General features: G+C 41.0%; 1 protein-coding gene across 7 annotated transcripts in view; it reads right to left on the bottom strand.

The window, feature by feature from the left end:
• FOXN3 (forkhead box N3) overlaps positions 1 to 19679 on the bottom strand; it is a 125366-nt gene that overhangs the window by 36169 nt on the left and 69518 nt on the right. For all 7 annotated transcript variants that reach the window (XM_072116689.1, XM_072116695.1, XM_072116696.1 and 4 more), the window contains exons 2-3: positions 15193 to 15746; positions 5551 to 5687 (exon numbers count right to left, since the gene is read on the bottom strand). In XM_072116689.1, coding sequence (XP_071972790.1) covers positions 5551 to 5687; positions 15193 to 15732 — 677 coding nt within the window. In that variant the 5' untranslated portion in view covers positions 15733 to 15746. The remainder of the gene's footprint in view (positions 1 to 5550; positions 5688 to 15192; positions 15747 to 19679) is intronic.

Genomic DNA, 19679 nt, shown 5'->3' with positions numbered 1-19679 from the left:
CGCAGGGGGCGGGCTAGCAATCTATATACCACTGGGGGTTGACTGGCTATACAGGCAGTCCCCGGGTTACATTCAAGATAGGGTCTGTAGGTTTGTTCTTGAATTTGTATGCAAGTCGGAACTGTATACTTTATCATTGTAACCCCAGCCAAATTTTTTTTTGGTCTCTGTGACAATTGGATTTTAAAAATGTTGGATTGTCATTAGAACCAGGATTAACAATAAAGCTTCATTGTTGACACCAGTGATAACTGGTATAGCTGTTTATTGTAGCCCAAGGCTAAAGTACAGTAAATTACCAACAGCAGAGGTCCGTTTGTAACTAGGGGTCGTATGTAAGTCAGGTGTTCTTAAGTAGGGGACCACCTGTATACTACTGGGGGCTGACTAGCCATATACTAGGGAGGCTGTGACCAATGCATTTCCCACCCTAGGCTTATTCTCGAGTCAATAGGTCATACATTTGGCTACACAATTACTTGAATATCTTGGTGCTAGACACCACAGGACAGAAAGGGCCTATGACGGCAGTATGAGGTGCCTACAAAATGTCATTGTATATAGAGCAGCTTCCCTCAGAACCAGCCACCTGTATATACAGCCTGGCATCACCCATAACCTTGAATACACAAGATAAATCCAGCATGATTTATTGGGTTGTACGGATCTGACTATAATACAACAAGCACCAGTGGACTACAAGTACCATCAACACCGAAAGAGCAGATAACCATGCGGTTCTGTCTTTCCTGAGGGTCAATACATAAATTGTGTGGCCATGACAATAGAAGTAATGAAACGTGTAGGGTTACATTCGGCTTTCTGTGGGTGGGGGAGGGGACTTTATTTTTGCTTTCTGAGCACTTTGTCCCAGGCTTTTTGCTAATCCTCAATCTGATGTTTCCTCCTGAAGCTATCTGACCTCAAGTTGTCATTTTGGATATTTCATGGCGTTGCTGATTTTCACAAAAAAAAAAATTCAAGCAGACAAAGCCAGGTAGCAAAGACGTGGCTGGGAGCCCCCTGTAGTCGCTGCGTGGGGTTCAGGGGTTGCCATGGTAACGGTATAGTTATATGTGCTAATGGTATGTTCTTTTGCCAGGCAACTAACAGTCTCGTGATGCAACTTGCACCTGTCTCCGCTATGTGTTGCTATAGCGACGCTCCAGTTGCTAGGGTTACGATCACGCTAATCGCCTTGTGAGGGCAGACTTACGGCGGTCTACCCCTGCAGCCCAGCTGTTCTAAGCATCTCTCAGTGCCGCGCCATTGTCTGGGCATGTGATGGAATGCTTCACAAACTTCATTACATGTACACAGAATATCAAGAGTATTCTAACGTCCAAACCTCTGCACCGCCTCCGTTCCTTACTATATTTACATAACTTTCTCTGCTTGCTGTCAGTGAACGCCTTACTATACAAATCAGGGTCGGAAAACAGATAAGTCCATTTCTTTTAACTCGTTAAATATTAGAAAGTAGGAGTTCTCCTTAAAGGGGTTTTTCCACCAATCACAGGATAGGGTCTAACTTGCTGATCTGTGGGGGATTGGTAAGAAAACAACTTTATGGAGACTTTGCCATTAAAGGCTGCCTTGCAGGCGTTTGGAGGCTTACAGCCATTGATGCTCCACTTGGGTATTCTGGGAAACACGCAAATATGTTTTCTATGATGGGATAAAGAAAACATTGCCTCTTAGCTACAGTGTAAGACAGCCCCCTTAAAGCAAACCTGTCACCAGCTGACAGGTTTCAATAACCGATACTATGCCGAAATGCCTTTGTCAGCATTCTGAAGCCTCTCCTCCACACTCATCCAACTCACTCCCCCCTTCCATTCCTAGTGACAGGGTCGCTTTAACATCAAGCAAGACTTTTAGGAAGCCTAATGACATGATGCAGGGTAATCACGTCATTAGGCTTCCTGAAAGTCACACTTGATGTTAATGGGGCGGCCTTACAAGATAGCCAAGAGGCAATGCTTTCCTTATCCCATCCTGGAAAACATATTTTCGTAAACATTTTAATTTTCCCTTGGTTAAAAAAAATCCTGACAGATGCAGCCTTCTACAAATGTAGCCTGCCTGGCAACATGTATTCCTCAGAAATCTAGGCTTTGTGCAACTTAACTAATATGATACACAAAGGAAGCTCTTTAATTCTATTGTAATAATGTTCTAAACAGGAGTTTTCTTCTATTTCCCTTGTTTAATTAATTCAATCAATGGGATCTGATATAAGCCAAATTCACACAAACAAGTGCAAATCGGCAAACTTGGTCCATAAGATTTACTGGCCCAAACCTGGCGCCACTGAACTCCATAGGTATGCTGCATTTATTTGGGGATAATAAACCCATTCAATTCATGGACCAAGTTCGCTGGAACAAACTATGTTGTATGAAACTGCCCTAAAATGATAAAAATTCTGTGTTGCAAGGCTGCTACAGATAATAGTATAACATTGCAAGAAAAAACCTTGAAGAAGACCACAAGCAAAAATGAAAGGCTATCAAAATTTATAAAGAAATAGCAGGGCATATAGCCAGAAGATAATTGCAGGTGTGGGTGTCATTTCATTTTAGGGACAGGTTAGTGATGGCCGGAGCTGCAGAAGTCACACACACACTGCCTGGAGCATACAGTATCACAATGGAGGAAAGCCGTCTCTGTGTAGGGAGGTCATCGCTGTTGTGAATTCAAAGGCAGAGCAAACAAACACAGCGTAACCATAACTAAATGTGTTATCTGTTACAAGGCAACGCATGGAGACAACTCAATACAAACCTCCAAAGCGGAGGAGACCTTATATCACAAAGATCACCCAAAGCCTTCACAAGCTGAGGAAGGAGCACAAAGGGGTGATGAAGAAGCACCACTGGGGGCAATGCACCCAGGGAGCAGGTAGGTTAAACCCTGACCAACCACAGGAAATTTCCAGTCTAAAGTTCAGCAACTTTATGCACCTGGTCTTTTCCATTATCAAAACTTTTCCTTGTTTCCATGAACAGTAAAGGCACCCCTGGCAATTGTTTTAGTGGGGGCCCACAAGATCAACTTCCCTATACTGCATAGCACATCTAGGATTAGCTATCCAATACGCAATCTATTATACTAATGGACCTCTGGGACACCTGATCCCACTTTGTATGTGCAAGTTGGATGGACTTGCGGTCCCACATCCACAACTTTTAACCTGTGGATAGGAAATACATGTAAGTTCTTGAGGCAAGGACTCTTTCACACAAACAGTTATGATGCAGTTTTAGAGGTCATGGCCATTAGTGGATCATAGAAGGAAAACTATTATTAAGGAAACATTCCAAAATGTATCTAAACTCTCGAATATATTCATATAGCATTTTTGTAGCTTTAAGACAACTATAATCTGTCTTCAATGTAGTTTAATGAGAGGCAGAGAGGTTGATCTTTCTTAACTTGCAGTAGTTATAAGTGGACGATCCTGTAGTGTAGAGAGGTGGCTCCCTCTCTGAGCTGTAGATTCACCGGCTATTACATTTTAGGGGCACTTCCCCTCTTTATTTTTGTCATTTTGTGTGGGATGGGATGACGTTTCCATTGCTACGATTATGGGGACTGTACTACCTTCTGATTGCTTTTTATAAAAAAAAATTGTGTGTCACAAAATGGCACCGCCAGGAATAACCACTTTTTTATTTCATTATTTTTTATATTGGTTCTAAGGAAAGGGTTTTGATGTGAACTTTTTGGTTATTTTTTTTGTACATTTTACTACTGTAATTTTAGACCCCCAAGGGTACTTGAACCCTGGGTGGTCTAACTGATCCTAACGTATTATGCAATACTACAGTAGTGCAGTATATGGGGATTTTCTCAATGATCTATAACAGTGTTCAACAGGCACCCTGTTATAGATTGTGCTGAATGACATGCTATAGAGTCTCACATAGACTCACAACTGTCACATCAATGGATCAATGCCCCATCGATGATATCACAGGGGGATAAAATCTGTCCCAAGATGGTGACGCCCATTAGCGTGGAAGTTAGCAATGAGTGTTTGCTGCATTATGCAGCAAACACACAATGTGTATGAAGAGGGCTCAGCCTGTGAGCCCTCTTCATACACTTTCTCCCGCACCATGACATTGGGGAACGTCACGGTGCAGCACGAGGTTAACAGAGATATTCACATACCTCCAGGTTTGCAACTGTTGTATCCAGTCAAGACAATCCTCAATTAGCTAAACACATTAGTATGATAAACCTCTCTCCTCTTCTGTTGGCTTGTTACATGATAATTGCACTCTGGTAAAGCTTAAGATGAGTGAAATAACTCCATTCAAATTTTTCAAAACTAAACTGTAGCCATGACAATATTATCTGTTTTGCTGGCAACATGTTATAGATAGTAAATGTTTCCTACTTTGTACAATTGGCTAAGTGTCACTTTTTGACAGACATTTAAATTTGTTACTGCGCCATATTTATAATATGTCAGTGCCACAATTTAAATTCTCTCTCGACACTCACATCGTTTTTTTGGTGGCTTAATTTGGCCACAGCTTTTGAATCCAGGCACTTTTTTGCACTTTAGCTTCCAACACTTTTTTGGTAAAAAAAAAACAACGATAAAAAAAAGAACAAATGATAAAACCAACAAAAAGCAAATCTACCAACTTCTAAACCCCTTCATGAATGCGGTTTGTCATTTCTGATGCACCAAATACATTAAGGCAGTGCACCACAATATATATAACCACAGTGCTAATAGTGCTAATATCAGGAGCCAAAAAACAACAACTGGCACCAGAAGTAATAAATGCCCCCTGTGTCTTTCATGCAGGAAGTGTGTTACAGAGCAAGATTGAACCGAGCACACAGATTTATAGCTGTGTGCGGAAATATTAAGTTTACTTGCGAATTATTAATTGAAATCCCTATTCCTTTATATCCGAGGCCTTAAATTGACACATCCCAAATATAAGAATCAATAGAGATATCTGAAACAAGCTATTCAATCTGCTTAGCTTTCCTTGGTGTACAACACGCTGATAGTAGGCTAGACCACATAATCACCTGAACCAGGTAAATGTTTAAATGTATTAACACCAAGAAGGGACCTTAAAAAGTGCCCACTGCAATGCTGTATTACAGAAAAGGATCTCCTTAAAAAATAAAAATGTCTGGAGACAAAGGACTGTATTCTAAATCATATTAAAGGGGTTTTCCCATGAACACAAGTTAGACCCTATCCTCTGGACAAGGCCCAACTTGCAAATCAGTGGGGGTCTCAGTGATGAGACACCCACAGATCACAAAAAAAGGGGCCCGATGGGGTCCCACGTACCTTCATCGGACCCCTCATCGCTCCGTCAGAGTAATGGAGCAGACAGCCGTACATGAACATTCTGCTCCATTAATCTCTATGGAGCTGATGGAAATTGCTGAGCGTCGCGTGTGGTTATACAACTTGTGTTGATGGGAAAACCCCTTTAACAGGATCTTGGTAACCCCAAATGAGAAAAAATGAAGGTAAAAGACCTTTCAGTTAAGCAATCACCTTACCTTTGATAGGCCTGAGGAGACGTGGGGGGCGTGTTGAATACATGAGAGTATGGGTGGTAGGGTGTCTTTTTCAAGGCTTGTATCAGGTTCTGTCTGTATTCAGGATCTATACACCACAAGGATCCTTTGCCAATGCTCTAAAATGAATAGAAGAAAACTGATTAATCCCCAATCCTACAGTTACAGGATATCTGCCAACAGCGAGTATATTATATATAATTACACACTTACATATACAAACACACACAGGGAGCTGAGCATATTGATGAATATTTTGTGGGAAAAGATTCTGTAAAACTTGACATTTACTGAATGAAATGAAATGTCTGATTATTCCACGTTTAGGAGTCCAGTGGGTGGTTCTACTGTTCAATAAGGCTCCATTATCTGTGAATACCCTGTATACATGTTGATCATGACACCGCTCTTTTCCAAGTATTTGAAATTTAAAAAAAAAAAAAAAAAAGGGAATGTGCAAAGCTCCCCTAAATGTTCTCCTGTAAGGCAATAATAGTAATATTGTAATCATATATTGTAAACATTACATTTACATTGTGTTAATGCAAATGCGATGGAGACACAATATAAACCCAATGCAATTGGGTCAAGCTCCCCCCCACAGCCTTTGAATTGTGTTCTCAATTCAAAAGTGTGAACACAGCCTCAAGATTACCACCTTCTGTGAGTGTGGCTATGCTGACGATATCAGGGTTTTTTTGTCTTTGTTTAGCGCTGTTTTGGCGTAGTTGTGATGCTTTCCATTGCGCCAAATATCACAAATAACATAGGACAGTGCAAAGTCACTTTAAAATAGACCCTGCTTGTGCCACAATTCATGATTTGCTTAGACTAGTTTCCACAATACTGAACTAAATTCATGATTTGTAAATTGGCGCACATTTTCGTTTAGGCGCATGTTTTGGCGTAAAATAACTCCAGTCACTCTCTGGTGTAGAAATGGTACAAAAAAAACACTACCAAATTTATCAAGACCAAGAGGTTCATGTGCGCCACAAAAGGAACATTTTGCGGCAAATGCAATATAATGGGCCAAACAAAAAAAATCATTCTGATAAAACAAAAATGGAATTGAACCTAGACAACCAAGTCAAAAGACAAATTTAAATGATAAATCCCCCACTGTGCATATACATTACTTATCATGTACTGATCATGTATTACGTCCTGTAGATTTTTTATTAAAATATATTAAATAAAACCTAATAACACAAAACATAAACCAAACATATACAATATATACAAAATATTTACAACAACTCACCTGCTGGTCCAGTTCCTTTCACATCTAGCACCCATGGTTTTTTTTTTTTTTTACATCCTGTATTATTCTCCTCAGCTGCACTCCCATGCTTAGTCCATATCATTCGGACGATGGCACACCCCTAAATTGTGAAGCCCATGCAGCGGTGCCTCAAAAAGGGTTGCGTGCAACACAATTGCAGCGCAACTACTACTTAAATACCTGTGCAAGCCATTTTAACATTGAAGAACGGGCCCAGTCCGAAGAAAAAAGCCGCAAAGCTAAGTACTAGTACTAATCTTGTACTAAACATGAGTTACATCCTGCATCATACTCCAGAGCTCCACTCACTATTCTGTGAAGTCACAGTGTTATCCTTTTTTGATCCCGAGTTGTAGCCTATATTATACTCCAGAGAGTTGCAATGTACATACATTACGTTACTTATCCTGTACTGATCTAGAGTTTCATCTTGTATTATTCTCCAGAGCTGCACTCACAAATCTGCATATACAGGGGGCAGTAAGGAGAAGTACATCAGAAGTGATGTGGTCATTCTAGTATACTTTGAGCAGAGAAGTACACGATTGGAGCCATGAATATCATATTATATATATTTAGATCGATCACATATAAAACGTGGGGAGATTTATTAGTAGTGTCTGAGAGCAGAACTGTCCTAGTTTCCAATGGCAGCCAATCAGAGCTCGGCTTTAATTTTATTAACATCCGTAGGAATTTGAAAGTTGAGCTCTGACTGGTTGCCATGGGGCAACTAAAACAGTTCTGCTATAGGACACATTTAGTTTTAAATTCTACACTAAAAATTGGAGTTGCCAGTCACTGTTAGATGGTCACATATAAAACGAGCCTGACAGCTCAGTAAGGTGTTTGGCTGTCTTTGTGTATCTAGGAAAGCTGGGTGACACCATATGCCTCAGACATTACAACTCCACATCAGGGTTCTCACTTTTCTAAATGTCCCGCACAAGTCAATTTCTCTGCATTGCTGGAGAGGTTTTTGTACGAAGAAAGGTACAGTAACATTCTCCCAAAAATGCCCTGATTAAAAGGAGCCGCCACATCGGAGCATTGAATGTCGAAAGGCCGCACGTTCCAAATGACCCCTGGGACACAAGTCATTCAGATAAAGGTCCCTTTAAATATTGACTTTATTGCCAGTGCACAGAAATGTAATGGAGACCTGACCTCAGATGTCAGCAGCACAAGAGTGGATTCACAGCAAGCAAACATTCCTCTCATTTCCATCCTCCATAGAGGAGTGCATGTCACCAAGCTCTGCCCTTCCATCATTCCCTACAAGCCCAGCCTTCCCACCTTTCCTGCCACATTATTTGCATATTGCTTGTTTTGCTGATGTGAATAAAACTTCAAAAGAAAGTGACCCAATTACTGTAATAAACTCCGGAATATTCGTCTCCTTTGAGTTGAACACTACAGATACAGAATATGGGTCAGATCTCCTCACAACCATTAACCAGGAAGCTCTGGATGAACACTTTTTTTTTCTTAAACAGGGAGATGGATACATTGCGGATTTTGTAAATAAGTCTTTAGACAAATCTTAAGAAACATATGTGTGATATGCTATTAAATGTGAATCCGATTTACATATTGGGGCACAGTTACCTACCCGTCCAGAGTTCACAGAAAGTGCCTTGTCCGACGATCATGCACTCTGCCGTGATTCAATAAGATCGTGCACCCGATATCCGGCAGGTGTCACTTCACTGCTCAGGTCTGACAGAGTTCATCTTCTTCTTCCTGGTGCATGTTAGTGCTTGATCTTGCGACACAATTTGAAAGTTAAATCCTGCGCTCAGTCGGAATCAGTCAAATCGTCCGAGTGCCCGTTCTCTGATTTGTCGCATGAAAGCCAGCGCAGCTGCACCAAAATCAGATCGCATGCGACACAATCCTCTGTTAAATACATGTCAGAGCCGTGCAAAACCCGAAAACGTCAGACGAAAGTGCGTCCGTGGTCCCTTAGTAAATAAACCCCATTAAATGACTGGCCCCACTCAGGCTGCATTAACACACCGGGTTAAGTTGCCCCTGAAAAGCATGCATGCAAAACATGTGGTGCTCATTCCAAAACACATGCGTTGCAGTAAAACGTATATGCATTCTGACCAAGCACCTTCTTGCTGCACGGCCTCAAATCGGCAGGTTTTAGCAATAATCTCTAGACGGTGGTGTTATTGGCCCTTTTTAATCCTAGACTCATTCATTTACATTGGACTAAGCATTGATAGGGAACACACAAGACATTTTGATAGATTCTTACTAAAGTGTAAAGCCCAATGTTATAGTGCAGGAATAGCACGGAGTATGTGGATAAAGTCACTGTTGTCTCCAACATCATCCACACGGTAGGACATCTGCTGCTGGAGTCAGGGAGGAAATCAATAGAGTTTACAGCACTTGGTGGTGATTAATTCGCGTTGTATGACAGCTGGCGCACGACCCCTAAGACTGCTCTGGCGTCTCCGGGCCCGTCTGAGGGAAAATCCACCAGATATGGGTCTCCTAGCAACAAGTGACGGCTGAGGAGAAGTTTTTTTGCACAGCAACAAAGTACGGTAATGCTTCCTTGGGGGCATGACTATAGCAACCAATAGGTATCACATGTTCGGAAATTGGCTGCAAAGTGCAGGAGATGTTGGTTTACAATGGTCAATCCTACGTGTATGATCATTTCAGTAGAGGTTGGGAAGTTTTCCTTTTTATGCTTCATGATGCTTATTGAAAACAATTCTCCAGTCAATAAAGAATAATCTATGTACCATGAAAGATCTATGTCTGTTTCTTGTCACTAAATTAATGCTTGCTGGAGCCTGGGCGCTTTCCTTTTTAGGCAGCCCTTAGCCAACGGAGCCCTTAGCGCAAATGTGAATCTATGGTGCTACAAATCTTCAGAGATATTTTCTCACATATGTGTCTTCAATATAAAATCTAATAAATGTAAAAGTTGGCATTCAATTCTTGCTAGGGGCATCTGATGATTCTGGGGAGACAAATGGTAAAAGCTGCCAAAAGCAACCAATACGATTCCGAAGGTGGAAATCCAACTGCCCTGGTCGACTGCTCCAAATCTCCACCAATATTTTACTATTGTTACATTCTAGGAGATCATGTGCTGTGTCAGTGAAGGACCAGGCATGAAACATGTCATGTACTGCCATTGTAAGAGCCTCTACCATCAGAAGACCAAGGCCCTTATCAAAACACTCAGCCAGGGACATGTCCTTCCAGGATAAATGATCTCACCCAGAGGGACATCAACCCGAGCATCTAAAAATAAATCCAACCTACAACTGAAAGCTTCACTACAAAGACAAGTGGATTGGTTACATCACATGTAGAGAGTTAAGTTCATAACCCTGTATAGTGCTTCAGCAGTAAAATCTCTAAATGCAAGGGTAGGTTCTCTTCTTCTGGTATAGGCTCCAACTGTCATCTATTTTTGGGAAAGATTACAACCAATGTGGGTGATGCCTGTGAAAGAAACATATCAGTCCATAAAATTCTAGCAGGACAGAAAGGATAACTTGAAAACCTATTTGCTAGTAACGTGACAACAAATATGGCTGTCAATCTGCCCAGTTATAAATGAACTGAGCCAAGAAAACCCCTTGAAGTAGCAATGGACACGTTCAATCTTTTAAACTATAACATGGCTTATAACTTGTAGTGAATAGGCCTTGCTGAGGGGTCTAATCCCAAGACAGCGGTCCAGCCACATGACCACCGAGTGACACCAGATGGAATATTACTAAATAAATGATGAAGCTTGTGTTTTCTGCAGGCTAAGGAGACCTTAATGGACTCAATGTTACAGGCAGAACATGTGTCCGAACCACAAGACGAGAGGGATCTTTAAAAACCACGTACAGCTGAAAGAGGCCGCAACATAGTGCAACATATCTACATCTTACAAGGAGGGAGGTTAAAGGAAATCTACCATCATAATCAAGCATGATAAACCAGGGGCTCTTACTCATAGATCCAGGCATCGGGACTGTGGTATCTTCTTATATTTGGTATCCATGGCCTTCTTCCTTCTAAAATCTACTTTTACAATGATGCTAATGCACCTTAAGGGCTATTACCAGAGCCCCTCTGTGCTGCAACTTCACTTGCTGTTAGACTGCCTCACCCTCCCCCTGCTTCCTCTCAGCACTTCCCCCCTGCCTGATGGAATATACCTAAAACAGAGGAAGTTTCAACACACAGTGGGAATGGGTAATGCTCCTGTATCATCCTGTGAATCCACAGCATGGAGGGGCACTGGTAACGCCCCCCAGGCTCATAAGGAAATATTTAAAAGCTGATTTTAGGAGGAAGAAGGCCATGGATAACAAATATAAGAGGATTACCAGACACTGTGCCTGGATCGGAATAAATGCGCATGGTTACCTTGCTTGATTTTGAGGGCAGATTTCCGAGAATAAGCCATCAATCAACTTTAGACTATGTTCACAACTAGTCTGTTTCTTTCTTGTAAGGATATGTTGGGAGGACTCTCAACATATACTTGAAGTATAAAAATACAGTCCTGAAATTCATCCCCTCCCCCCCCCCCCATTGGTAGAAGACACTGATTTTCTGGCGCCAATGTCCCGGGTGTTTACATATATGGCATCTCTGAAGAAACACCCACAGCGTATGTTCAGTGGAGCCATCCGTTTCCCTATGGCTATAATGGTCACTCCTAAATACTTTTCTGGTGTACATGCTTAACACCCCCCCACACCCAAAAATAAATAACAAAAATTTAAAAAAATAAAATAAAAATCAGTGAACGTAGCCTAAGCCTAATGAACTGAAACATAGAAAAGCAGACACACTATGATCCCCTGTGTGCTGACAATGTGTTTAGATTAGCAGCTTATAGGTTTATCTACACTTTTATTTAGCTTCTGAAAATTTAAAAGTATCTGACACATAGAAAAAGATGTGAAATATCAGAGATGAGAGATGATAAGATCCATGAGATGCATATAACACACAATAACACACTGTCAGCACTGCTACATCTCAACTACACATAGACAGCTCTAGTACAACTCCTTCCCCTGCTATAAAGAAGAGCCTGTGAGCGTCTCTGTCTGAGCGAATCTTGTAATGCAGGGAGGAGGGTTGATGCAGAGACACCTCATCGAGCAGACAGGAGAAGATATTCATCAGAAAAATCTGCCATGCCTAGCCCCAAGTCAGAATATTTATGCTTGGATCTTTGGACAGTCAAAATTGTATAAGACCAGGGCCGATAGATACTGGTCGGAATTATATGAATTATGAAATGCTGTGTTAATAACAGCGAATTAGAGAATGTATTATTTTGTTATCCTGAGTATATTGAAGAATCTTGTCTTCGGGGAATACCCCTTTAAGGTTATCATATCTTCATCTATTCATTAGCTGTATCATCTCTATGGCATCAGTACAGAAAGCCGGGTAAACAATTAATCAGTACAATAATAAAGGTTACCTGATTTGTAGAAAAAGTTGACAGAACTGCCATTCAAGGGTTTGGAAAAGCTGGATAACTTCTCCAGGGAGAACATGTACTCATAATAATATTTATGGAAAATTATGTTACTACTCTTGTTACCCACTTGGCAGTTTGGGACTAAATTTATGGAAAGATCACATGAAATATGGGTGATCTTTGTGCGATATTGCAGACAGGAATTCTTATGTTCTTTTTTTCTATATGCCCCAATATGCCCAAATTGTCCTCATCGAATAACTGTAGGACTACAAGACCCAGCCTCTCGCATTAGAAGTCCTGTCATGCTTGGGCGTGCAGTCCTATAACATGGCTGAAGTCTTGTGTCTGCATACCAGCAACGATGGAATAATATATTCCATTTATAGAACAGAAGCCGCTGACTCAACGCAAGCAAGGGAAAAAAAGCACAGCGTGTCTACTGTGAAAATTTCCAAAAATAAAAACATTTTTACATGGTGTCACGCAACCCACTCCATCCGCGTCCCCTGTATTATAGCTTCACCACACGAGATTTGCGCTCGCCTCTCCCCTCGCGCACAAACCGCCACATCGGGAGCTCTGTTGCTATGGCAACAGGTTACTCTCCCTATCAACTGTGAGGCCATTGCCATGGAAACACGTATACAAGAAAAATTCCTCTCGGCAGCCGAGGACCAGATGGCAGTGGATTCGTAAACTCACGGGCAGAAGGGACATTACAGAGGGGGGAGCTCAGATTACCAACATTACACTCAGCAGCAAGTGAACCCCTCACGTTTAGTGTAAGCCCCCACATCTCCTGATCATGTACATATAGAACACAATATCAGAATGGGGAATATTTCAGACCATATAGACTGGGTCTGTGATAGGGGCCATATTGACCGATACCAAACCTCCCTAGAACCATACAGTAAGGAAAATCCCTTCTGATAACCAATAAAACAAGGGGCAGTCACAGTAACTTTTTATTCTTTTCACAAGCCTGCACACAACTGCGGAAATAGGTGCAACTAAAGTTGGGGAAAAACTCCATTACCAACTAGTAGAAGTAAGGCCATGTTCACATCTGTGTTGGAGGAGCCATTGTAGATGGTAAAAAAAAAAAGCCACACAACGCGTTTTTCTTTTTTTTGTAAAATGATGGAAACAAAGGCAAAAATCTCAGGGTCTTTGTTAAAATCTGAAATGTGACTATTCAGACATGTTTGAGAATTGTGACATATGCAGTTTGCCATTATAAACACTTTACTTTTATGCATTATGAACCAAACATACCATGAGAATACTGTAGCTACAGTGATGCAGAAACATATCTTGTGTAAACCGTGAGCTGAGTAGTTCTGCTGAAATTTTTTTTATAAATTTATGACAATGAGGCTCTGTCAATCCTGTGGCTGCCCAGGCGCGTCTCCTCTTACCCTTATTATACGCCGCTTCAGAAAACGCTGTATTCACTGTGTTGTCCCTGACAGGCAGAAGTAATCATTCGCTGCAACATCCCCCAGCTGCTGAGTATGAGTGATCCAGCTCAGGTTGATTAGTCCTGTCTGGACAGTTCAGGAGGCTCCGTGTAATATGTACCGCAGCCAGTCTGCATCCAGCTTTCCAAAGGTCTTGAATATTATAATAGTTTTTTGAGCAAAACAACTCGCATCAGGAATTAAACAAGATACATTTCTGCATCAGTGTCGCTACAGCATTCTCAAGTTATTTCTGGTTCAAATGCATTAAAACAAATGGTAGATTTACTTTAAGCCCCCTCCAGTCCTTGCTAAATGCTGGAAGTGGGAACTATACAGTATTATGGGCAATACTAATCTTTTAATTACTAGAACCAACTTTGTTACTTTGTTAGTAATTGTACAATAGGAATTACCCCTTTGTAAGGCTATTACTGGACTATGTGCCCTTACTGCCTCTAGGGACAACATTGGGAGGGTGGGTTCATTAATCTGTCTATGACAGAATTCTGATGTAATTTGCACTAAATTTAGACAGTTCGACAAAAGGGTGTGGCCTATGAAAAGGGTCCGCGGCCTCGTGCCAAAAATTGTCCCAGTTTTCTGTCATATAGTAAGCCAACTAATAGGACGTGCAGAGTACGACTAAATAGTCTTATAATAGGACAGATTTATCATCCAGCACCAGACACTTACGTGAATCTTGTCCTGTTTCTTTCTTAGCCAACATGGTTCCATCACCCAGAAAATCAACTTTGAAGTGAAATGTAAATTGGTTGTATAATGTCAAGAAGGCGGAGAGTTTAACAGCGAAGTCAAGCTCTCCCTGCCTCTAGGCACCTCTTCCTGTGACTTGCATCATACATCAGACTTCAGGAGATCTGGTTAGCCATGTCTCTGGGTGCAGGACCATCAGTTACAGTGAAGGGGGGTTCTGAGACAGGGAAAGCTTGAATTCAGTGTTAAACTTTCCGCGTCCTTGACTTTATACAGCGAATTTACACTCACTTCAAAAGTGGATTTTCTGGATAATGCCACCACAGAGTCATGAAAGAAATATGACCAGGAAAGTGTGACTTTTAGTGTCTAAATTTTGGCTTCCTAATGTAAAGTAAAAATACTGCTTCCCTACAACATTGTGCCCTTGGGAGGCCACCATTTGGCAATCTACCAGGGCACCTAATGGGTAAACAGTCATGATCAGCGACAGTATTACTGGCTGCTGTATTATAGAGCTCCTGAACCCTCTCCATACATTCTTAACAACTTAATGACATAATAGTATGACATATTCTGTTACTGTTAATTTCCTCATCTTGCAGAATGGTATGACTACGTGCGACTGGGGTTAACATAGCATCATTGCATGATTCAGCATCATTATGGCAGTCACATCTTACCTGACTTCTGTCCTTATCAACCTTTTTGAAACATTTATTTAAGGACAGATTATGCCTCACAGAGTTCTTCCAGCCCGTGGGAGCATTGGCAAAGTAAGGGAAGTGTTCCAAAATCCAATTGTAAATATCCTTCACGGGAAGTCTCTTGGTTGGAGAATCCTCGATAGCCATAAATATGAGACAGCTGAAAGAGTAGGGGGGCTTGCAGTTGGGGTTCTGCTTGGCATCATAGGGCATGTCTGACTGGGCAGGGGAGGGTGGGGTGTCATCATCGATATCCTGAACAGGACTGACACTCCGTAACACAGAGTCCCCAAAACTTTTCAGCAAGTTTTTGCTCTCATGAAGCCAGTTCAAATTTGTTAGCTCCTCATCCTCCATACCACCTTTCTCCTTATTAGTCTTTACAGCCGGGGGTGGGAAGTCTAAGTCGTCATCATCGTTAAGTGGATTCGATAATGTGCTACTCCGAAAACACTGGCTGGAAATACTAATTCCCGTCCCCTCCGGCTTCTTACTGGGAGGCATCACTGGACCCATTTAGACGAAGGTTCCTGGAAAGAAGAGAAGACAATGATAATAACATCTTGTGTTGTTGTCATGAAAAAAGATTAAAAATTCGGAAACATTTTATCGGCCGATTTATGAAAACTGACTAAAAGAAAAACGTACTTTGTTGCACACACCAACCAGTCATACAGCAGCTTTCATTTATCAAGAGTACACTATGCAATGAAAGCTGTGCTATGACTGGCTGCTATGGGTTTATCTTTCAGACAGCTTGTTATGATTTCTCACATTTTTCCAAGACATCTGCTTGCTCTCATTGAATAGGAACACTCTCACAGATGGGATTTTGCTATAACTGCATTCAGTCTAGACAGTCATAATTAATCTCCTAGGCCACACATGTGATCAATGCTAGTGCGGTCGGCATCCAAACCACCAGATGTGAATGCAGCTCTTGGCGTGACCATAGTTCGGGTTCTTTCACATTAGCGTTGGTGCTCAGCTTCCGCTGCCCATTCGTTGCGTTGTGTCTCCATTTTGCTTACATTTTATCTCAGAAAGGTTTAACCCCTAAACGCCGAAAGCCACTTTTCACCTTCCTGACACGGCCCATTTTTTCAAATCTGACATGCGTGACTATAAGTGGTTATAACTTTGGAACGCTTTAACATATCCAAGCGATTTTGAAAATGTTTTGTCGTGACACATTGTACTTCATGTTAGTTGAAGTGGCATGTTTTGCATTTATTTAGGAGAAAATCAGATATTAAGTGAAAATTTGGAAAAATTCTCGATTTTTCGAAATTCAAAATGTTCTACTTTCTCCACACATAGTCATAACAGTAAAAAAAAAAAACGTACTAACATTCACCGTATGTCTACTTTAGGTGGACATGTTTTTTTTACGCATCCTCTCCTTTTTGTAGGATGTTATGGGGCTTTGAACTATAGGTGTCATTTTTCACATTTTCTTAAAAAACGCTAAATTCTGCTATTGAGGGACCTGCTCAGATTTCAAGTACCTTTAAGAGGCCTAAATAAAAGTACAACCCCATTATAGAAACTACACCCCTTAATGTACATAAAACAACTTTTTATGAAGTTTGTCAACTCTTTAATTGTTTTACAACGGTTAAAACAAAATCGGATGCAATTTTGAAATTTACATTTTTTAGGCTAAATGAATGTGTTTTTCATAAAATACAAAAAAGCTCCACAAAGTTTGATACCCAATCTCTCCCTAGTATAACAATCCCCCATATGTGGTGGTAACCTGCTGTATGGGCACACGCCAGGGCATTGAAGGGAAGCTGCGCCATTCAGAGCAGATTATACATTGTCACTTTTTATTGGCTATACAATCTTTATTCAATTTTGGTTTAAATTTTTTCTTTTTGTATTTTTTGGGATTCGTACACTAAAAATACTATATTATCCTTATTCTATAGATCACTTCGATTATGGTGATACCTTATTTATATAGTTTGAAACATTTTTACAATTTTACTGGAAAAAACTAATATAAAGAAAATCTCATTTGTTTTTGTATCGCCATTTTTTCAGAGATGTAACTAATATTTTTTGGTTGACAGAGCTGGTTTAGGGCTTATTTTTTTACGTGTTGAGTAGTACCATTTTTGGCACACACAACTTTTTTATCACTTTTTGAAACATCTTTGTGAAGGGATTTTATGAAAAATTTACATTTTTGGCAATTTTCGGGGGTTTTGTTTTTACGGCGTTCACCCAGCAACTCCAAGAATGAGTTACTGTACAAATCGTTGCAGACACGCCAATACCAAATTGGCGTTTTTTGGTGATTTTGTGTTTTTTTTTTTTTACTTTATTAGATGTGTATAGGCAATGTTTGTGTTTAGGGGATTTTTACTTTATTTAATTAATCTTTTTTACTACAGAAACTTTATTGAGCGTTTTAAACTTTTGCTTTATTTTTTGACCTGGCCAACCAAACTAAGCAATCGTGAGAGAGAAGAGCCTTGGTGAGAGAGGTAAAGAAGAACCCTAAAAATCAATGTGGCCGAGCTCCAGAGATGCAGTAGGGATATTCTCAAGAAGACTCATGTCTGTACTAGATCAAAAGCTGCTTCTGCTCACTACTGAGCAAAGGGGCTGCATACTTATGACCATGTGATATTTCACTTATATCTACATTTGCTTTTTTTCTGTCAAGATGGGATGTAGAGGGTACATTAAGGAACAAAAACTCCTATTTGGATGCCTGTGTTGGTTTTAAAAATGTCTTCCAAAACTTTTCTCAAAAAGGAGAACATCCCAAGAGTCTCTACCCAGAAAATGGTATCAACGCCGACAGTAAAGTCATTTCATTGCATGGTTGCTATGGCAATGCGTGTCTCTATTATCAGCAAGAATCCTCTTGCAGACACAGCACCCGCTCATTGTTATGGCGGCTGTTACACTCATCCCCACAAATATCAACTCCCAGAGTATAGAGAAGATAGCTTATCTAATGTTCCATGTATTAGACAATATGAGGCAATGTCCCTGCCATCAGTGATCTTCTCAAGCATTTTACCTTAGGTCTCTTATTTTCAAGGTTCCTGTATTACACATAATCTCATACCCTGTGCAATCATTGAGGGAACTTAAATACAGCTGAGAACTGGGCTCCCAATGCTACAATTAGGATTGGAGTAAAACCTGAACCTGGCTGTAAATGATATAGCAGTCAGGGGTTTAACAACAGCTCCCAGTAATACTTCACTATGGGGCACATTTACTTACCCGGTCCGGTTGCAATCCACAATCCGGACTGTCGTGCGCCTGAGATCCTGCATGGGTCGCTTCCTTGCTCAGGGCTGCCGGAGTTCACCTTCTTCCCGGTGCATGCAAGTGTCGCGTGAAACACTGCGTCGATCTGCCAAAATCCGAACGCGTGCGCTTCAATCCCCGGCGCAATCCCCGAAAATGTCTGAAAACCCATCAAAAATGCGGCAGTGGTCCCTTAGTAAATAAGCCCCAATATTCCATCAGTAATCAAACCACCTAGTGGTAGAATTCAACAGAAATGTGTTTTGGCATTTGCACAACATTTTCCGATTTTTGTTTTGGCAATTCAAACATCCCATCCCAACCCCCCCCCCCCCCCCCCAAAAAAAAAAAAAAAGTAAAAAAACAAACATTCTATTTGCTCTACAATTGTTACCAAGTAATTTCAGGTTCATAATGGATTCCACATCAACTTCATTAATGGGCAAATACAAAACAGTTCGGCCTTATTAAATCTGGCAACAGGAAAAACTACACATTGGTAAGTTTTTATAATGCAAAAGTTACAAAACACATATTTAAACATTCCTGAAATCATGACAACCCCCAGAAAAATACACATTATGTACTCCGAATTTGTATCTTATTCTATTCCCCACTGCAGCCTTCAGACAACTAAGAAAATAAAAAGTCATGGAATGTGACAAACAGGTCTGGTCATCAGAACAATTCCTACTGATCTCCACACATTGGACAAAACATTCAGGGTTCTGAAGATCCGTATAACCGGCCATTGTACGCCGGGTCACACGGGAGGATTGAATTTCTATACCGTGGCACTCAAGGGGTTACTACTTAAAGGAACAGAGGCTTCTGCTGGCTGCAACCTCACAACTTCTGCTCAGTGTTTACAAGTTTCCAAACACAAAAGGGCGAGTTTAAGAGGGGGTGGGGGGGCTATTCAGGGGATTTTATGGAGGATAAAGTACTGGAGGTTTGTGCAAACACAGCACTTCATCAGGAGTCAATGAAGCTGCTTTAGGAAGTGGAGGGGGCATTGCTGAGCTGTCAGGGTGACGCGGCCAGGGGTATGAAGTGTAACAGTGGGGAGGGGGTCACCGTATACCCTGAACTCTGAACTACAATATTGCAACACCCCAGGATTAATGTCTCCGGCACACGCAGGGATCATTGGCTGAGCACAGAGTCAATCCCTCTTGTTGCTAGGA

The sequence above is a fragment of the Engystomops pustulosus genome, chromosome 7, assembly GCF_040894005.1.
Source record: "Engystomops pustulosus chromosome 7, aEngPut4.maternal, whole genome shotgun sequence".
Classification (NCBI taxonomy): domain Eukaryota; kingdom Metazoa; phylum Chordata; class Amphibia; order Anura; family Leptodactylidae; genus Engystomops; species Engystomops pustulosus.
Note: the sequence above shows the minus strand (reverse complement) of the source record. Positions and strands in the feature narration are given on the sequence as shown.